This window comes from Rutilus rutilus (genome assembly GCF_951802725.1).
Source record: "Rutilus rutilus genome assembly, chromosome: 2".
NCBI lineage: Eukaryota > Metazoa > Chordata > Actinopteri > Cypriniformes > Leuciscidae > Rutilus > Rutilus rutilus.
The window spans coordinates 3,271,725-3,293,999 of NC_140210.1; the positions used below are offsets into that span (position 1 = coordinate 3,271,725).

At 38.7% G+C, this 22,275-nt stretch overlaps 1 protein-coding gene across 1 annotated transcript; it reads right to left on the reverse strand.

Moving 5' to 3' along the window:
* Positions 1 to 2,237: 2,237 nt before the first annotated feature.
* Positions 2,238 to 8,878, reverse strand: LOC311286743 (2-oxoglutarate receptor 1-like). Its single transcript, XM_084403009.1, has 2 exons — positions 8,853 to 8,878; positions 2,238 to 3,971 (listed from the first exon to the last, which is right to left on the reverse strand). Exon 2 carries the CDS (start codon positions 3,962 to 3,964, stop codon positions 3,008 to 3,010), a length of 957 nt encoding a protein of 318 aa, XP_084259135.1. The 5' UTR covers positions 3,965 to 3,971; positions 8,853 to 8,878; the 3' UTR covers positions 2,238 to 3,007.
* Between the last annotated feature and the right edge of the window lie 13,397 nt (positions 8,879 to 22,275).

Genomic DNA, 22,275 nt, shown 5'->3' on the forward strand with positions numbered 1-22,275 from the left:
GACCCCAGGGAAGACCTGGAGGGATTATGTCTCCCGGCTGGCCTGGGAACCCTTCGGTATTCCCCCGGAAGAGCTGGAGGAAGTGTCTCGGGAGAGGAAAGTCTGGGCGTCTCTGCTTAGACTGCTGCCCCCGCGACCCGGACCCGGATAAGCGGAAGAAGATAGATGGATGGATGGATGGATTTTTATATGCTTTTAAATAGAGCACCCCAGTATCCCATTAGACATACATATTACAGTTGAACAATATTTAACTGGAATTGTGTTTTATTAACAGACATTGTGCTTTGTATTCCAAACTATTTAACAGTGTAGATACTTTTTTTATTGTCTTATTGTAATTTTTTTATTTGTAGTTGCCTGACTACACTCTGGGCTTACCTTCACTCATTCTCAGCAACATTAATAGGAGCTCTAGCTGCAGTAGCATGCTGTGATTTGAGTGTTTAATGTTTTTAATAGTTTTTGATTTATATATTAATATATACATTTACAGTTTATTATCATCACGCCATCTAAAATGATGCCATCTCATATTAATATTTTAATGCGAAATCTACACAAGCCCTATTTGTGTTGCTGCTGCTGTTCCCCTGCAGGCTTCAGCATTGAGAGAGAGTCGAGTGGACGCGTTCGCTGTCTCACATGTCTGGGCATCAAGCGCGCTGAGGTGGCGTTCATGGAAGAGTCATGCACCCACTGCGGGAAGACGACCATCTCGGAGTTGCAGTCGAGACTCAAATACCTCGAAAGAGGTGGAGTCCCTGTGCCTCTGCGTCGATCTAATCCTTCTCAGAGGGTTACTTCGTGCAGTAGCGCAGGTGATATGAGGATCATGGTGAGAGCTCTTCCTTCGGGGAACCAACCCCCTAGGAACCCTCATCCCTTGTGCGCTTCGCAGCCAGTGGAACTCCCTCAGGAACGGGCTGGACCATCTCAAAGGTGTGTACCAGTCGTCTCATCGAAGGGTGAGCCTGACTTTTTTCTCTGCCTGACTGTGCTACCCCATTCAGGAACCGTAGCATTGTCCGAGTTAACGAGAAATGACGGCAATGCTTTCCCGGGTCACAGAGGGGATCGGGCTCATGTGGAATCCTCCACCGTGTCCTGAGCCCTCAAGGCTGGATATGGACGGTATATGGACGGATATGGACTGAACTCTGGACGGTTCTCAGCACCCCGCCCCGGTGACTTTCTTTCCGGAGGTGCATGAAGAGATAACTTAGTCGCGGACGGCACCTTTTACTGCCTGAAACCAACCTAGTAGTTCTTCCCCCCTCATCACCCTTGATGGGGGGGCCGCTAAAAGGGTTACACATCGATTTCCCCTTGGAATGCCCTAACTCCACCTCAGGGGGGAATCCGTGTCTCCCTTCCCGGGCCTGTGAGCACTCGTCTGGTCTAACTGGCGAGGCTTATCAGGCCTGTGGGGAAGCCTTCTGGCCAAGGCACTGAAAGACCTGCATGAGGGTGGTCACGATCCAGAAGTTATACAAGAACTTCGTACCGCGACAGACCTCAAGCGACGAAAGTTGCTACTACGATGTCCTCACTAGTGGTCCAGGAACGCCATCTCTGGCTGTGTCTGACCGACATAAGGGGGTACCGACAAAGCAGCGCAGATGATGCAATTATCTCATCCCAATGTGGATTTGCTCGTTTTAGTTACACTCTAAGTAGATTGGCCTCTCTAGCGAGATTCCTATTCGTTGGTCATCCGATGTAATGTCTACGTTCCCTCCTTTAGGGACACATACGTAACCGAGACGTTTTCCATCTTTACAATTTATCTCTAAAGATTTTTCACACACTTTTCATGTTACTTCTGTGTTTGGAGTATGATAAGAGTGTTATGCAGAAATAAGTTGTTTCTCGTTATGTAGGAAAATGCAGACTCCCGAGCAGCAAGAATACATTTTAACACAGAATAAACAGCGGCATCACTTTGTCTCTTTGGAAAGAAATTTTCCAAAATGTTTTCCCTTCCTATGTTTACTTTCCACTCCTCCTCTTTTTTCCTGATCATTGTTTGAACATTGCACACTGGGGTGGCACGACTCGAAGAACACCACACTCAGATGACTGCTCCTCTCCGGCGAGTCCGCTCTCCCTCACAGACAACCAATCAAACTATGCAAATTGCATGCATGCTGTGCTCATGGCACAGTCTTGTGGGCTTACAATGGATTTTCCCCCCACTACTTGATGCCACTGTACATACCAAAAAGTAAGCAATGCAAATGTGATTCACTTTTACTGTATGTTAATCTTGTATGACAAACAAATTACATTACGCCATCATCATAAAGTCAATGTAGGAAAGCAAGCACACAATGAATAAACACAGACATACAGCTGCAACAAACATAGATACCATCAATGTACAGGAGAAATGCAATGCCATCTTTACAGATTTGCATCATTGTTTGTTTATATCAAGGCCATTTTGACCATAGTGGCGCCCATGGGCTATTGACATATTGAGGGCAACAAAGGTTGTTTGTCATGAAATGGCCTTGTGTTGGTTACATGCATATTTATGTTCATGCATTTGTCAGACACCTTTAGTCAAAGTTATGTGCATTTAGTCATTTCATGCATTCACTTCATGTTAGCACCAGGCTCTAGTGGTTGGCCTACATTTTCAGTATAAAACCACTTGAGGCTGTAGATTCAGGTGATTATATTATGATTAAGGGGGTTTAGACTATTTTCTTGGCCTGGTGCTTAAGAATATCCCTTAATATTATAAGAAGTTCTACAAAAAATATATCAACTTTTGTATTCCACAAAAGTAATAAAGTCATACAGGTTTGGAAAGACATGAGAGTGAGTAAATGATGACAGAACGTTCATTTTTAGGTGGAGTATCCCTTCATAAATTGGTTATTTCACAGTGGCATTGACTCTGGCTAGTAAGACTAAGACAGTGGCTTGAGTTTCAGCTGCTTTGCTCATATGTGGTATTGGTCGTGGGTTTGTTGATCACAGCCACTTTAATGATCCCCTAAGTCTTCGACATGAGCTGACCACATTTGAACAGATCCATGAAGGCCCGCTTAAAGTCCCCCGACAACGTGTAGAGCGGCAGGTTGAAAATGATGTTGATTACAGCGATCGGCCTCGAAAATATGTAGACGGCGTGAACGCTGCGGTCCAGCATGCAGTCGGTTTCCGGAGTGAGTCTTGTGTAGATTCTCAGTGCTCGTAGAACGTGATAGGGAAGAAAGCAAACAATAAAGCACGTCAATATCAACACGATGAGCCGCCTTGCTTTAACCCGTTTCTTGCTTCCCATATGAGGACCCTTCTTTAGCTCTACAATGATGCGCCAATAGCAAAGACAGACCACGACCAGAGGAACCAAATATCCCAGTACGGTCAATGCCCAACTATATGGCCAGAAGATTTTTCCGTCGTTGCTCGCAAAGTCCAAGCAGTATGTCTTATTGTCCGTTGAAACTGTGTCAAACACGTTAAAAATCGGACTTAACTCGGCCATCGTAATGACCCAAACCAAGACGCAAGCCAACACGCCCCATCTCTTCTGCTTGATGCTGTGCATGTGCATCGGATGCACGATCGCCACGTACCGGAAGATGGCCAGACAGGTGAGGAAGAGGATGCTGCCGTAGAGGTTGAAGTGGAACATGAATCGCGCAAAGCGGCACATGACGACCCCCAGCGTCCAGGTGTCATTGAGGACGTAGTAGCAGATCAAGAAGGGCAAGCTGACCATAAAGAGAAGGTCAGTGATGACGAGGTTCACCATGATGACGGTGCTGCTCTTCCAGGGACGAACTTTGAGCGCGTAGACCAGCAGAGCGGTGATGTTACCCACAACGCCCACGATGAAGATCGCACCATACATGGCGGGCAGGTAGTAGCGCTTCATGAGACTGTCCACGTCGGTGCAGTTGTCACTTGAGCTGTTACTCGAGCCGTAGTAAATTTTACTCGGCATAGTTGTTCTAGCAGAAGGAAAACATACAAACATTGTTAAAGAGCACACATCATGCAAAGTAGAAATTGATAGTATTATTATTATAAACAGATGTGCATCTATCCAACGAGATGCAATGAAAGAAGAAAAGGAGCCACACCAAGTAGGTGTCAGTGTCTGCGTTAAATTTAATAGTGTCAACCATATTTTCTATAAAAATAGAATGAAGTCATCAAAACAACCCTGATACAGAACTGTTTTGATGACTTCATTCTATCTTTAAACGTTATGGTTGACTTTTATTAAATTTAACGCGGAAACTGACACCCACTCGGTTTTATTTCTCGATACCAAAGTCTATTTAGAATCGGGTACTTTTTAGTTTATATATAGTTATTGAACAAATTGTACATCTTCAAAGAGCAGGTGATGTTGAACTTAGACTTTTACAAAGGGATTGTAAATGGACTTTTGACTGTGTTTGAATGAGGAATTTCCCCTGAATTGTTTTCGGTAAATATATTTTTTGTGGCTTGAAAAATTATTTACAATGATGATATTGCCAAAGGTTATGTTAATTACTTTAAAATGTTATATAAGATGGGTTGTGTAATGCACTTAAATAATGTCAAAATATATAAGCAACGCCCTTTGTATTAATATAACCTAAAATGTGTTGTATATTTGTATTTGTGGCTTGATATAAAAACTGATTTGGGAAAATTATTAACAATGATGATATTGCCAAAGGTCATGTTAATTACTTTAAAATGTTATATAAGATGGGTTGTGTAATGCACTTAAATAATGTCAAAATATATAAGCAACGCCCTTTGTTACAGTTACAGTTTTTACAGTTTTACAGTTTTTTCCGATTGCTAAACAACAGTGAGCACAACTGGAGCTACATGTGCAAAACTCTAACTACAGTCTGCACTACCAACAGTCACCTGAGCTCAACAGTTCACATCACCTGCAAAGCTCACTCCAAGCAACACAACTCTTAACACACAGGCTCAGTGCAGCCAAACACTATATGCACAACCCTCACTGAGATAACACACACTGTCACTCAGAACACACTGAGAGTAAAAACACGAGCATCAAACACCAATACAGAAAATACAAACGTTTCATCTTTACAGTTTGAACAATTTCAGTGACTTCATACAAAGTAATATTTTCTTCAAAGAAAAGAGTGACATTCTTTCACATGATTTATTTAAACTTTTAGAACATAACAATTCTTTAAAGTAAATTAAAATGAGCAGTTTTCTTCAATAGTCTGTAGTAATTTACAGAATTACAGTAAATGAGAAAAAAAAAGGTAGAAACTAAAAGTACATACTGTAATTCGAACAAATAATTGAGGGGCTAATCCTGCATCAACATCAGTTCCCATCAAAACCTTGTTCCATTTCCAAAATTGAGTCTTTCTGCACTCAAAAAAATAATCTGTTGAACGAACTTAATTAAATTAAGGAAAGGGTTTCCACGAAATTTACTGTAATTACATTTTTCCAACAAAATCGAATTAATTTGAAATAATTTGTTGTAATCTTGTTGCATGAATTTAAACTAATTTAGTCATTCCTGCTAGATAAAGTTTTGTCAGGTTAACTACATTTAGTTTGTGTCCTGCCTTAAATAACCAACATTATAATTTTAGTTAATTTGACTCTACGGTCACTACTAATGATAGACACTACTAGTGTTCAATTGAATTAAAACCATTTTTTACATAGTAACATAATATTAAATATTACTTGTGCAGGTCTGCAAGTGAGGTTTACACATAGCGTATACTGAGTGCCCACAGCCTGAACACGAGGTTTAATGCACATATAGTGTAATACTGAGCCCACAGCCTAAACACAGTCGCCACTCTTCTGCATGAGCTCTTCCTATATATCTATATCTATATATATATATATAGATGTATATGTGTGTGTGTTCACTAACAAGTCTAAAATAAGACCCCTGCTTAGCCTTTCAGCTGAAGCTGCACTCAGCAGTGTGTGAAAGGCACAAGGCTGAAATCTATTCTGTTTTGAATGTGTGGTTCACAGTTTTGACAGCAGTGTGTTAGCATTTGAACAAAGTGCTGTAAATCCACAGTGTTGTGCAGGTTGTGGTTAAAGTCATGAGATAAGTGTGTAAACTTAAGTAAGTTTTGAAAACTGTGTTCAAGCATTGAAAAACGAACTAGAGTTTGGTCCACATGAACTGCTGCTGTGCAGACTGTAGTTAGAGTTTTGCACATGTGACTCCAGTTGTGCCCACTGTCGTTTAGCAATCGAAAAAAACTGTAAGTTGATAGCTAACTACACCGGAAACAAATGACTATAACGCACTATTAACATTCTAGTTATTACAGTTTTTCTCGATTGCTTAAACACATTTCTTGAAACTACGCCTCGTATTCTCAAACCAGTAAACACAAATCCATAACGTCTCACCCAATTCCCCAAACATCCTATTTTCAGGTCAAAATGAAGCTCTAGACTCAAAACCATTCACTCTTGCTGAAAAACCAAACTTTGCCCTCAGACAGGACACACAAGCCCTCAAAATCACACACACTACAACATTACACACTGGTGCAATAAATTCAAAACAACATTTCCAAAACTGGAAAGTTATGTTGCTTGTGCCCCCCCACAAACCTTTTCACATGATGAACACATAAGACACAACCAATGAATACATTGGCACATTTTTATTCATTCATGTACTACACAGTACAACACACACACACACACACAAAAAGTATATTTTTTTTACTCTCTCCTCTATTTTTTTTTTTATTTAGCCTACTTACAGTAAGATGTGTGTGATCATCATATGACAGTAAACGAGCACACACAAACCTTATTCTAATATGGAATTGTATTGGAATGGTGTTGGTCGTGACAGGTGGGCCTCCACTCAAGGAGACAGTATGATGAACACGTCTAAGAATGTTCCCCATATGGTTGAAATACCATCATTTGCCTAGAAAGATAACATTCTGGGAGTCAAGACTATAAAAGAGGAAGGATGCCCTCCCTTCACCGTCACACTCTGTGTCACTCTGTGTGACTGTACGACTGCTGGCCTTTTCTTTCAAGAAAATACACCTCATCAAAGACTATTGGAAATGTTTGTCTTTTATTCAGTGATATAATTTTGTTTGCCACCACACCTCCATGAAGGTTCTCGAGGCGACGGTAAAGTGACTCAAATTTGGCCGTACTCGTAGTCATACCAATAGTCAATAGTCATACCATTGACAAAGACATGGGCAACTACAGTGACTTGAATTTCATCTGAGACTGCTTGTCTTCTTGCCCTTGCCCTTCCTCCTCCTCCTCCTTATTTTTGCAGTGACAGTTCAACAAATCTGACTCATGTGTCTAAACAGGGAATAGTGTTTATAGTTTAGGGAAATGGGTGTGCTTTTTGATAAATGGCATAATGGTTTTGAAATTTTAGTTCAAAAGCCTGGTTATAGTGTTTAAGCAATCGAGAAAAACTGTAACAAACAGGCAACTCTGATTAACTAATTGGTAAGTAATAGTCAAGTCAAGTCAAGTCAAGTATACTGTAAAAAGTGAACAGTTGGATCAACTTTAAAAAATTACTTCAATTGGTAACACCTAAAGAAATTAAGTTTTCTCAACTTAAATGATCACGTTTTTCACGATAAACCCTGAAAATTTAAGTTGAGAAAACTTAATTTCTTTAGGTGTTACCAATTGAAGTTATTTTTTTAAGTTGATCCAACTGTTCACTTTTACAGATTGTATCAAAGCAGCTTCACAGTATTAAATTAAAATAATACAACAAGGTTTGTTTCTAATGGAATTTATTGATTGATAAAATCAAATTAAATATCCCCAAAATATCCCCAACTGAGCAAGCCGAAGGCAACAGTTGGGGTAAATTATAGTGCATAGTCAAATGTGGTAGTTTACTATTAGCTCATCAATAACTACTTTTTTTTTTCATAAATCCCAGAGAACTATTAATAACTACTATATACAGGTTTATAATTAATTTGACAGTTTCACTTTATTTTGATGGTCCCTTTAACACATTCTGTTGACTATAAGTTGCAAATCTACTAACTCTCATTAGAGTATTAGTAGACTGGTTGGGGTTAGAATAAGTTGACATGTAGTTGCAAAGTTACTTATATAGTCAGTGTAATGTCTGTTGAGGAGCATCACAATAAAGAGTTAGCAGATATTAAAGGGATAGTTCACCCAAAAATGAAAATTCTGTCATCATTTACTCACCCTCAAGTTGTTTCAAACCTGTAAGAATTTCTTTTTTTCTGCTGAAAACAAAAGAAGATATTTAGAAAAATGTCTGTAATGTATTTTTTTTTTTTTTTCTACTATGGAAGTCAATGGGGTCCATCAACTGTTTGGTTACAGACATTTTTCAAAATATCTTCTTTTGTGTTCAGCAGAAAAAAAAGAAATTCTTACAGGTTTGAAACAACTTGAGGGTGAGTAAATGATGACAGAATTTTCATTTTTGGGTGAACTATCCCTTTAAGCAGAAAGTCTACTAATACTCTAATGACTGTTAGTTAAGTAACTGCAGAGTTATTTATAGCCATCTGAGTAAAGTGTTACAAAATAAAGTGTTATCAATTTGACTAATGCAAATAATTCTAAAGTGAAGATCATGGTAACCCACTAGTTTTACCAAATCCTTCAGAAGGAATTACTAGTTATTTGGAACAGTTTTCTAAAGTGAAACGCATGATACCTGTGCATTATAATTGGAGGGTTTTGTTACCCTTCTTAAAATCTTATGCAATTTTGCTTCTAAGTAAATGTATTGTTTAAAGGATATGTTTACTGAACAATGAGAAAATACTGAGATGCAAATAGAAGAGTAAGTGGTGAATACTTACAATGTGTTCTGATGCTCCTCATCCAGTTCCTCAGAGAAACGAACTGTGGTGATCATGAGTTTAAACGCCTGAGATGATCCTCCCTCTTCTGATGAACAGTTCCTGGTAAATCATCAATATATTCATTTGCATTCATTTATGTCTCATCAAAACACACAGGCAATATGATCTATCAACACATGATCCTATGGGCCGGATTTAGAGCCGCACATATGATTGTATTTATATGCTATTTGGCAATGGGAAAGTGTGTTACTCACAAGCCCACGTTAATTCCATTGCTGTTAATGCTTTATGAACACAATGACTTATTTTAAGATTTGTATCACTCATCCAAGATGCCAACGATTATTTTGTCGCATGTTTTGCTTGATAATAATAATAATAATAATAATAATGCATTTTATTTAAAAGCGCCTTTCTGGACACTGGACACTTCTGATAAACTGATCATGTACAGGTTTTAATTACTGCAATTATCAAACTAGCTCATTATGCAGTTTTACGAGCACTGTGTCAAGAGAAATAAATAAATGCTGTCCAGATTGGTACACTCTCCATCCTAAACAATATTCAAGATGAGAATTAGTGCATCCCAAAACATGCCAACGGTGCTTGACATTTCTGGTGGATTTTAAAGTGTGCATTGCTTTTTCCTTTTAGGTTAAAATAAAGCATGACGCCAAGGGTCATCACTGTAAAAAATAATGATATGATCAATAAGTCATGGCAACATTACTTTAACTCATCAAAAGTAATGCACTTTTTAAGTTCAAAGAGATTCAAATAGATATTCTACACAAGGTCAAGCAGAACCATCCACAATGTGCAATATCCAATCACTCAAAGATCAACCCTTACCATATATGGCATATTAAGAAGTATAATAATAAGTAAGAGAGGCCAGAAGTTGATCAAATGTATGTGCGAGTCTTGAGTTCAAGTGTGTCCAAGGTCTAATTGCGTAGTCTAGGTGTGTCTATAATAAAACATAACGGAAAGAAGTTACACTAGGACAGTCTTACACAAGATTTGTCAGAAGTGAAGCCTAAATTAGGAAATATTAACAGCTACTGAATGTAAGTTTTTACTTACAGCATACAAACTAGTTGGTAACACTTTATTTTACAGTGTCCTTGTTACAGACATGTACTTACCATAGTAATAACAGTAAATTATGCATAATTACATGCAACTAACTCTCAACCAAACCCTAATCCTACCCTAACCCTATAGTAGGTACATGTAGTTGCTTAATATTACTCAGTACTTAAATATATAATTACACTGTAACAATGACACCTTAAAATAAAGTGTAACCCATTGTATCAAATGGCATTAATTCTAAAAAATAAATAAAAAAGGTGTAAATAAATTGGAGTATGTTTTACAAGGAAATACTATTTCAGTCTTTCTACAGTATTTTAATTCGATGTGTTACTTAACTAATTATTTTTTAAATTTACAAGCATTTTACAATAGCAATATTCAGTGAAAAATGAGTGAATATGGTTTTGCAGCGTCATACCCAACATTGAGGTCTGGATCTCTGAGTTGTATTGTATAAAGGTTGTGAAATAATTCCCTTATATTAACTTTGGTGCTGCACAGATATTGCACAACGTCGAGATAACCAGACTTCTCATCTGATCGGTCAGCGCTCATCAATGACTCTTGCAGGCTGTGTTTGCTCATATAGTTACAGTACTTCATCATGACAATGATTTCGGACAGACTTCTGAGGCAGCGGAACGGTTTAATGGTCTACAGCAAATAGAGCGAGCTTTGGTGAAAACTAAGCAAACATTAAATTACTACAATAGTAATTTCTCGCTAGAGATTATAGCAGAAGTGGAAAACATTGACAGACTTTCAGACGCCATCTTTATTTTTTAGTGAAGCTATCATTGGATTCGGACGTGCCTTGATGCCTCTGAACGCGTCCTCTGAAGGCAGCTTTTTTAAAGGCCCCCTGAAATCAAAATTCATTTTTTTTTAGCTTTTAGTATGAATTAGCATTAAAGGCACACTATACAGTTTCCATTTTTCTCAGACAGCGCCCCCTAGATTCGCTGTGGAGTACCTGTATTTAACGTTACTGTCGTAAATACCACTCACGCAGAGCCGTCTCTGCACTCTTCCGACCGCGCTTTCTTCGTTTTCTTCGTCGACTCTGCCGTGATTCACGTCTGAAATGCATGCTAGTGTCTTCCACAGAGGCAGCTTCATATGTTGTTGATGTTTGTGACGTCGTGCCGTAAAGCAAGTCGTGATTCTCGCGAGATTTGGCGGGGCTCCACCTCTCAAACCTGCATTGCTGGTTTTGCCTAGTGCATAGTGTGCATATCTTGCATACTGTGCCTTTAAGATTATGAATAAGCTAGTGTGCTCCAAAACTATTCACATGTAGGAGATTTTCAAAACTTACAGTCTCTCACTTCCGCTAAAATGGATCAGGGATTTTTATGACATCACTGCAGACTTCAGCTTCTCATCACATCTTCTGTCCAATCAAATGCTCTCTGCATTCTAAAGCTCCGCCGCCTATGCTATAAATAAACAGTCCAAAGTGAGCATTAACATGGAGCAATATGAGTTGGAGATGTGTGTTCGGTTGCTCAAACACTCGTTTTATTCCATTTTCCAACTGAACATTGGTTAAGAATGAAATGGATAGAATTTATTCACACCTCTATTGAATCCGCCGTATAGCAAGTCGTGATTCTCGCGAGATTTGACGGGGCTCCACCTCTCAAACCTGCATTGCTGGTGAATCCACCGTATCATCAGCGCTCGGATTCGCTTCCATGGTGCTGTCAAGTACGACTTGCATCTGTGAGGTAAACTAAACGCTATTGGCTATTTGAAAAGGGGGAGGAGCCATTCAATATGTCCTGCCTCAGCTTCCGGTTTCAGTGGAAATTACGCCAACGCATCAAACAAAGCTGCGTGTTTCAAGGCACTTCAGTGGGTCTTTAAGCTTTTGCAGCCAATGTTTGTGATGACCAATCAAATTAAAGTAGGCGGGCTTTATGTTGTTCACAGAAGCTGCTGAATACTGACGCTTCAGTAAACGATAAAGTGCTAGATAAACTCAACATTTAATAATTGTCAGATGTTTTACAATAGAAATGTTAAACGACCAACATAAAATTTAAGGGAGTAATTTACGTGATTCGCTGCTTTTCGTAGCTGTCAACATAACGAGACAAGAAACTTTAACAAAGTTAAAAGTTTTTCATCAGGCGTAAGATTAGTGTGCACTCCAAAGCAAGCCCAACACGGATGAGAAGAAGCAAGGGCTGTTTCTCAATTCCAAGAACGCAGAGAACGGACTTGTGTTCTCGTGGAGACCGGTCTTGCCAAGCTTCCTTGGAAGAACGAACTCGGAACCGGCCGCAATGACTTCTGGGACACCAGGCGAGTACTAGCTCAAGTCTGCATTCGATGCATCCTCGGTATCAAGAACACATCCGGGTTCTTTCATGCGTCCTCTGTACTTGCGTTCTTGAGAATTGGGTCTGAACTTCGACGGTTAATGATGACGTAAAACGAGAACACAAGGACGCAAGATCGCTGAAGAACGCATATTGAGAAACACCCAAGATGAATGAAAATGCACGTTCACTCTCTGACAGTAGATGGCGCTCATGGAACAACAGAAATGCAGCTTTTACCACAGTAACCCCGTAAAGCTGCGCTACTCTCTGTTTCTGAAAAGCATTTAAATATTTCAAACAGCCATTCAGATTATTGTATTCAACTTGCTGTTCATACTTAAAATACACAATAGGCTACTTAAACACTTAATTTTTAAACATTTGTTTAAACATTTTTATGTTATGGACCAAATTATGCCCTCGATATTGATTAAAAATGTCCCGATTCTTTATTATTTGCTTGATAACATTTAGAAAAAGATTCCATTTGTTAACATTAGTTTGTTCTTTAGATAACATGAACAATTGGCCATTTGTTAATCTTAACTGATGTTAATTTCAACATTTAGGCTACTAATGCTTTATTTGCATCTGTTAAAATTATTTAATGGACTTGAGCTAACGAACTAACAATGAATAGTTGCATTTTTATTAACTAATGTTAACGAAGAATAATAACTACTATAAAAAAAAGTAGGCCTATTGCTCGTTGTTAATGTTAGTACCAAGAATGCTGATATTTCACCATTATCACGCATTAAACGTACTGTACATGTCTCTTCTGTATATCCAGTTTATATTGTGGATCATTCGTTGCAACATTTAACCTGATTCTCGTGTTTAAGCATCTGTTTTGTGGCCGTGCTTAAATACAGACATCGTTTTAAAGTTATGTAATTTTTGGGCCTTCAAACTTCTTAAAATGCACACATTTAGACCAGGGAAATCAGGGAAATTGTTTATTTTGTTGATCATGGAACAACATTCCTGTCCGAAAATGTAGTCCTAACCCTATCCATAACCCTTCCCATAATTAGGCTATCCCTAAAACCAGAGAGGGAGTAACACTGATGTAGAAGCACCTAACCCTGGTTTTAAGCCTAAACTTGACATAAACTGTAAACTTGTCCCTGATTGGATGATTGGAATGTTGTTCCAGGATCAAAAAAGATGTTGATCCAGAAACATGTACTCTGTAAAATCAGGTTCACTGTTACTGTAGGCAAGAGTTTGCCGACCTCTAGTGGCTGATGATGGAACTGCAGGACATTCATCATGAGACAGTCAACAAACTTGTGTTAAATTCAAGCAGAGTAAACACAAAATTCTGACTGTCTTCATTTACAACACTAGATCTATCTATCTATCTATCTATCTATCTATCTATCTATCTATCTATCTATCTATCTATCTATCTATCTATCTATCTTAGGAAAAGTGCTCAAATTTAACCACTAGAGGGAGTAATACTCCCACTTAAATTAAAACCAAACCCAATACAGGCATGATATAGCATAATTCACAGCACTAAAATCCGAATATGTGTGAAAAGTATTACTTTGAGCTGTAATGTGTTTTAATCTGATTCATTGTTGCCCCCTAACGACAAAACTAGACGTCTAACATGTACAGTTGAACTTACTATGCAACTTCAAATACAACAGACAGAAAGAAAACAGAGCAGTCGTATTAAAAAAACTTTACATTTATTTATTTGACTAAACACAGACAGCATAAAACCTTCCAGTGTCACGCTGAAACCTCAAGCAATCGCTGTGGTGATTTAGCCAAGTGAAATCCTCCGAGCATGATAGACTGTGGTTCAACTAAAATAGGATCCGATGGCCTATTTTAGGTGACTAGAAAATGAGAGCACGTTGAAAAGCAGGCCAGACTGAAGGACAGGCCATGTTTCTACATCAGAAGAAGGCGGTGGATCTATATGTGGACCCAGACTCTCTGTCGTGATCTCAGATCAGAATCGGCTCTCTGATCGGCATCGCCAAACTCGACGCTGGGTCAGTTTAGTCGCTCAGGAGGGGCCGCTGCATTGATTTCTAGATTTTAACACTTGGACAGAAGGTGGAGACACCATAAGTGATGAAGCTTGCAGTAAACAGCACTTATCTTGGCACGGCAACATATTATCGTCTTGCTGTGCCATTCCGCCCACAAATAATGTGAGGCGACCTGCTGTCAAACTGGCCTTTTAGTGCCCTGCATCGCACAAACAACTATAAAACCATAAACTGCATTGGGGGATGAGACCTTGTTATTCATTCAGATTGTTCGTAGCATCGACAAAAAAATATGTTTGTTACAATCTGAACGTATAAATCAGCTGGTGTTTATCAGGCCTGAAACATAATCAATGCAAGTATGTGAACGCAAATGCTATGAGACGGATTTCACACGTCGTTGTGTTTGGAAATGTGTCAGAATGTAACTCGTAATGCAAAGCAATGCAAGCATTTTTGCTATAGTGGCCATTAGTGGAAACTGTTTATTTATGGCCAGTTAATTAAAAGCAAATGACATCTTTATATCTAGATACCTGAATGACAATAGGCCTACATCTGTTTTAATGACAGATATTTGAAGCAATGCAATGCAAATGCGTTCAAAATCAAAAATGCAAGCACACTTTTTCGCATATTGTTTAGTTTCAAAATGTGTCAGTAGAGGTTTCACTCTCAACATTGACACAAGGGGTGCTAATATTAGCGTAACCTGAATATTCACAAAGAGAACTGTTTATGTTATTTATGGATATATATACACTAAAAGCCCCCCAAAAATCTATTTTGATTTCATGGGGACTTTAAAACGCACAACAGAGCGATAGAATAGATAGTATCAAAAAAATGTTATGGAATACTGCAGTACAAATGATTTATCTGTGCACATCATTATTGTTTTTAATCATGTGCCTCATAATCTCAGAATAACTTCACCTCCATCTTGCAGTGACTTCTCTTCTCTGATGATGTGGCAACCTGTGGCAACCTGTCACTCACATGAGATCAACCAATAGCAAACCACAACCATCCAATCAATTCCCCACAGACACAATCAAGCCCCGCCCACATTTGTTGTTTTTTGTTATTGAATTCAAATTTACAGACAAAATAGGTATTGAAACACATTTGTTGTTGTTCGAGAAGCCGTTCACTCGGATATACGTCATAATGAGGAAGAAAAGAATATTGCAACTTCCGTTTCGTGCCTGCACTGAGCTGAACAACACCTGGTTTAATGGCACAGATATTAAGTGGAGGTTTGTTTCTGCCACAGTAATGTAAAGCGCACTCGTGAGGTGTGTGTACATGTGGTGTGTGGTCTTAGTGTGAGGATAAAGTGCACACTAATGCACGTCTCTCTGGATCTCTGTTAGTATTCATGGTCTGTGTGTGTGTGTGTGCCTGATGGGGGATGTAGGTGTTGCGTGGGTTGGTTGCCATTGGCTTTCCTCCCCATTCCAGTAAGTCTCCTCTCTCCTTTTTTTTCATTCTCACGCCTTCGCTGTTGCCAACCACAGAAAAATCTCTTCTGCTGTTGTTCTAACCATCTCTACTCACCTAGAACTGAGGATTCTGCACGTCTCCTTGTCTACATTACTCTCGCTGTGTCTCATAGGGATCAGCCACACAGCAGACATTACACATGAGAGCTTTATGCGTTCACTGCGGGGTCACACACACACACACACACGTTTGTTGTGTAATTCATGAAAACAGTGCTGGTGAACTCTGAGGTTAAACACGACTAATGTCCTATACACATACCTAATTCTATTTATTTGTGCATGTGTTTGAACAAATTAATTAAATATTAATGATATGATACAATTACCATAGCAACAGAAATGACAGAACAGACAGAACCGAAAGTTCACAAATCTGCTGTTTTGTATAATTTAGATTTCTGTGTATGTGCATGTATTTTAAAGTCTGTCATCTATCTATCTATCTATCTATCTATCTATCTATCTATCTATCTATCTATCTATCTATCTATCTATCATTTTGTTATATATTTCTATCTGTCTGTCTGTCTGTCTGTCTATCTATCGCTCTCTATCTATCTGTCATTTTATCTATCTATGTCATTTTATCTATCTATCTATCTATCACTCTCATTCTATCTATCTATCTGTCTATCTGTCATTTTATCTATCTATCTATCTATCTATCTATCTATCTATCTATCTATCTATCTATCTATCTATCTATCTATCTATCTCACTTCTTTTATCCTTCCGCACTGTGGTCATAAAGGGATGAACGCTGTGGTGTTTAAACGATGCTCAGTTGATGTGTATACCAGCGTTTTAACCTTAAAGGTTGTATCAGTGATTTCAGGCCCAAACAAAAATGATCACATTCATCTAATCTTTCCTAACGATCCGCTAGCTGCCCGCCCCATAAGCATGCCGTCAAATAACCGCGTCTCTGTAGGCAGCCTAGGCTCTGAGATCTGCACACAAAAACAAATGGTTTCACCAACCACTCAAAACCAAAACAAATAGTGTTCCAACCAATCACCGACAGGGGGAGGGTGTTGTGAGGTTTTGAGCCAGCTTCTTCTTCAGCTCCGACTTCGCGTGCAGCCGTGCACGAGCACAAAACCTCACGACACCCTCTCCCTGTCGGTGATTGGTTGGAACACTATTTGTTTTGGTTTTTAGTGGTTGGTGAAACCATTTGTTTTTGTGTGCAGATCTCAGAGCCTAGGCTGCCTACAGAGACGCGTTTTTTTTTTTTGACGGCATGCTTATGGGGCGGGCAGCTAGCGGATCCTTAGGAAAGATTAGATGAATGTGATCTTTTTTTGGGGGGCCTGAAATCACTGATACAACCTTTAATTTTACACTAATAATACAAAAAGTTCAGTTTTGAACTGAATAAAGCTGATACGATTTGCTGAAGCTGAGGTATGTGGACATGCGTTCAGTTGTGGTATATGCAGATCCGAGTGTGTCCGAGCTCCTGCAGTGTCTTCTCCTCTCATGATGGTGATCATTGGGTCTGCAGAAGACGCATTAATATTTCAGACCGATGGAGCCTTAAGACACTGTAGTGAGCCTGCACTGGACAGGCATTAAACACACTCACGTTCTCATCTCAGGAATTACATCTCATCTGCATGCGTGCACGAACAAACACAACGTTTGTATACACATTCATATCTGAAGCTCATGAATTTTGCAAGTCTTTTTGGATAGACCTCTGAACTGACAGGAATGCGCTGATTACCTCGTAACCAATGGGTTGTTTTCACAACTCAGTTGCATAAGTGTGTCAAGGGTGGTCTGTGCATTTGGATGTTGTTCTGTGTAAAGGCATGCAATATTTGATATATATATATATTCGAAAACTTGTACTTGCATTCTATTGTATGCATGTGCCATTGTTTAACCCTGCTGTCTGCAACCCGTCAGAACCTCGTCTGGGTCTAATGATTCCCACCTGTGATGCTCAACAATTCTGTAATATCGCATCGTCTGTTAAGTCTTAATCCAGGTCAGACAGGTCATCGGCAGTGGCGGGAAATCCTTCCATCCATCAGCAAATGGAAGAGTGTAATACTCCAGAGAGGAGAAGCAGGGGTTAAATGCACTCGATCGATGTAATCGACTGATCTATTGACAGAACCTGCCCTGCTGATTGTTCATTTCCTTTCTGTTTCTCCTCTTCATTCACACAGCTGCACTAGTTTTATATATATATATATATTCTATTACCTGGGTTTCATTTCATTGACCCCCTCTCTTTGAACATCATCACACACCTCAAAAAACATATTTTCAACATAAGAGCCATTCGTAGCTTGAATTTGCGAGGCCATTTTCATTTTACCAATACAAAAATAGTCTGTACGTTGCTTGATATTGCAAATTGGTATTTATTATCACATTATTTTAATGTGTTATCATAATCATAAAAGCTCTGGCTCGTATAGCACACCACTTTGTTAAACGTCTAGTTATTTACCTATTATTGCTAATGAATTGGAAGTCTCGCACATTCAAAGACGATTTACTTCTGCATGATGAATATGAGATGCTCTCTTAATAAACGTCTTTATGGTTTTGCGATTAAATGCTTTTATTCTTTTGTATTATTGCTCATTTGCTACTTTTATTTAGAGGGAAATTGCACAAAGAGGGTAATCGGGAAATTACTTTCAAATCAAATATAAATGGTTTTATGTAATATTTTTTCAGGCACAGTTATTTTATTAGTGGTGTTTTTAAAGTCGGGAATTCACTATTGCTCATATTGAGGGCAGAAAGAGGGTGCTTACTTAAAGGTACAGTATGTGATTAATATATCCAAAAACCACTACACCAATGTTGTATTTTGTTGACTTGTGTACTTATATTATCCCAAATGTTTCCAACAATGTTTAAATCCAGAGAAATCTTCTACTTTAACCGTGTAAAGCACTGTGTCATTGCGTCGCCTGTCAAATGACGTTGTGTCCGTGTTGCCCTCGAGAAACACCAAAGATGCTTTAAATTATGTGTTTTATTAGACCGGTGAGCAACTGTTTGGATACCTTTATTGACAGAAAACTGATAGTTGTTATATAGCTCAACACAGTTAGTCTTCTGGTTTGAATCTCTTGTTTTCTTGATTTCCCACGAGCAACATGTTTATACCCAAAAAGTAAATCAGACAACACTAGGCCTATTTGTCAAGTGTCTAACAACATAATCAGAAAGAGCTTTATTTGAAGTAACAGTAATACAGCATTTATTTCACCATACACTGATTTAAAATGAACTGCATGCCATTTAGCAACACAAGTCACCCAGCTTTTATAAGTACAATATTAAAATATCGATCTTGCTTACAATGTGCAACAAGTGTCTCATATTAGCCACGTTAGAACTCTCAACACACTCAAATGTATTTTTAGTATGATTGTTTTGACCAAGTAAACCTGCGCTGTGTTACCCCACAATTTTAATTTGTAAAATAAACTGACCTGTATTCAGCACTTGCAGTTGTTTCATTAGAATGAAATAAAATAATGTGAATTTAAGTTATCAAACGTAACTATAACAAAGTGCCAGTTCACGGTAGAAGGGGCCGTGAACGTTAAACGTAACTTTAATCGTAAAATATGTATAAATAACAAAACGAAACGAATGACAGCGGCCGACTGTGGCATCTAAGCATAATAAAAACAGCAGCATTTCATTTTGGCCCGCCCTGCTTCATACCACAGTAACGTTAATTCAACTTTAATACATTAGCTGATGAACATGGAACATGATCTGCTTTCCATCGGCTGTGGAAGTGAAGACGATGAGACACCGTTCATTCACGGTGTAACGAAGCTAACATTACGCCTTTGTTATTGTTTTGAATAAGCGACCGCTAGCGGTGAATCTGTGCTGTGCCTTTAAGACAGCGAATGGCCAATGTGACAAACTGGTACTTAACGTGCGCTATTGCGTTGCTGTGGCGGTAAAAACCCTCCAGAACAAACAACCAAAAAACAAACAAACAAAAAAACCTATACTCAAGGGGGAGGGTGGGGGGGCGATAAACATCCAGCTGTCTCTGACATTCATAAAATATAAAAGAAGACGCAATGGGGAATATAGGCTATAATTCCCACTCTGCAATGGCACATTTCAGAACAACAACGTGAAATCGAACTTGCGTTGCAAAATTGTGTATGCGTTTACGTTCATTACTTGCACTTCACTATTTGTTCAAATCTGACAATGTAAAACAATGTAAAAAAAATATATTATAATATTTTTTTATGTAGATCTCTCAGCATCTCTATTCCTGCATCAATACATCTGAATCACATGACCCCATATGGTATTATGTTGCATATAATTATAACTCCACTTGTGAGAGAGGACGGAAGCAACCAGTCACTGTAGAAACTCAGTTTCATTTGCTTGTCAAGAGGATGAATTGTGAGACTGAGAATGGAAGATGGAAAGCAGCAAGAACAGATATAAAGACGTCAATCCCACGTCACTCCAGCTCTAAAAAAGAAATAAATATTCAGAGGAACGGAAACATCTTTACTCCAGCGACTTGGTCCACGACTACAACCAAGAGAGTTAGAGGCAAGACGTGCATTTAAAACGATGCAACTCATTAAAAGTATGTCTTTCTTTGGATAAAACGACCCTAAGGATGCGTATTTGCTGTCAGTGTGCGTGGGTTAGCTCTATCTTTCAGTTTTATACTTGTATACTTGGTTTTGTCTCAAACGCTGCCAGCTAGATCACAAAGGTCAAGCTGTTTCCCCATGCAGATGTAAAAAAAAACAATATATGATTCAGATACAGCCATCATTAACATGGCTTCAGTCCACAAACCCCAATCAACATATTACCGCTGGCTTCTAAAAGGGAAACTAAAACTCTTGAGGATGATTATCATACAGTGAAATAGATAGCAGATGTTTAAACATTTATCAATCACATTGTCCTTCCAAATCTGTATGCTGTTATTTGTGAAAGACAAAAGATATGTTTTTTTGTTACCTTGTTATTGTATGTAAAAAAAAAAAACTGCATGAAAATTCCTTGATTTCTCCATGTTTATGGGTTTGGAACACAGAGGTGGACAGTAACAAAGTGCATTGACTTGAGTACTGTCCTTAACTTTGTGAGTACTGTCCTTAACTTTGTGAGTATCTGTACTTTACTTGAGTATTATTTTTTCTGGGAACTTTTTGCTTGAACTTCACTACATTTGAAAGACAAATATCGTACTTTTTACTCCACTACATTTCTGTCAAGGTCCTTGAGTAGAAAGTAGTAACGTCAGTCAGTGGATGATTTTGGTTGCAACTTTTCAAATGAAAGAACCCGACTGATGTTGGTCAACCCGATTTTCATTTTCAACCACAATGCAACATCTGTCCAACGTTTGGAGCTTAATGTCAATATGCGCGTTGGATTCTGACATCAACCTGATTTTCATTTTCAATGTTGGGTTTGGTCTTCTAAATGTGAATTTTGTCATTGTTTTGGAGCACACCAGCTCATAGATAACAGTAAGGCTAACATATTCATACTAAAAGCCAAAACACTTTAAATAGGGCACAATTTGAGGGAACAGCCATTTTGGTGTCCGAAACCATTGTGGACGTTATTGAGTGACTTATTCAATCTCACATTCAATCCCACTACTGGAACTGTGTTCTAGAAATACATTTGATAATGATATGAGGGCAGGCATAGATTCAGAGGCATAAGGTACTGTAAGTATTACAAACAACAATGCAACAATAACAAAACAATGCTTGACATTTACTTTTTACTTTTGATGCTTAAGTACTTTTAAAAACAAGTACTTATACTTTTACTTAAGTAAAAATGGGTCTTTACAATTTTTACTTGTAACAGAGTAATATTTGACCTGTAGTATCTGTACTTTCACTCAAGTAAGGAAGTTGTGTACTTTGTCCACCTCTGTTGGAACGACACAAGGATGAGTAAAAAATGATGACGGGCTGGACTATTCCTTTAATGCTTTCCTGGAGTCTTTCTCCATTCTTCTCTTCTGCGGCTCAATCGATCCGTTAGTCTCCTGAGAGTCGCCCTGCACAGTGCACATGATGGTCATTAAACCTGCACTGAATAGTGCACTTCATCCAGGAGAGTTTCTGTCCTTTGTGTAACTGCTAACAGAAGTAATATATTGCAGAGAAACACGGACTTGCATATTGGCATGTTTTTCAGATTTTGTTTTTAATGAATGCCATTCTGCTTCTTGAAACCTCTCAGCCGTCTGTCACGCTTTCTGCATCAGTTCCTTGGAGAGCTTTATGTCGACATTGCAGTTCTAGTGAAGCGCTGCCATTTTTCTCTTGGAGGCGCTCAGGGTCTCGCTGTGCCATGAGAGGTTATGGAGGGCAGAATGCATACAGCCTCTCACAACTCGGAGGAAAATGAGAAACTTTCGGATACAAGTTAGAATATTGACTTCATTATTAGC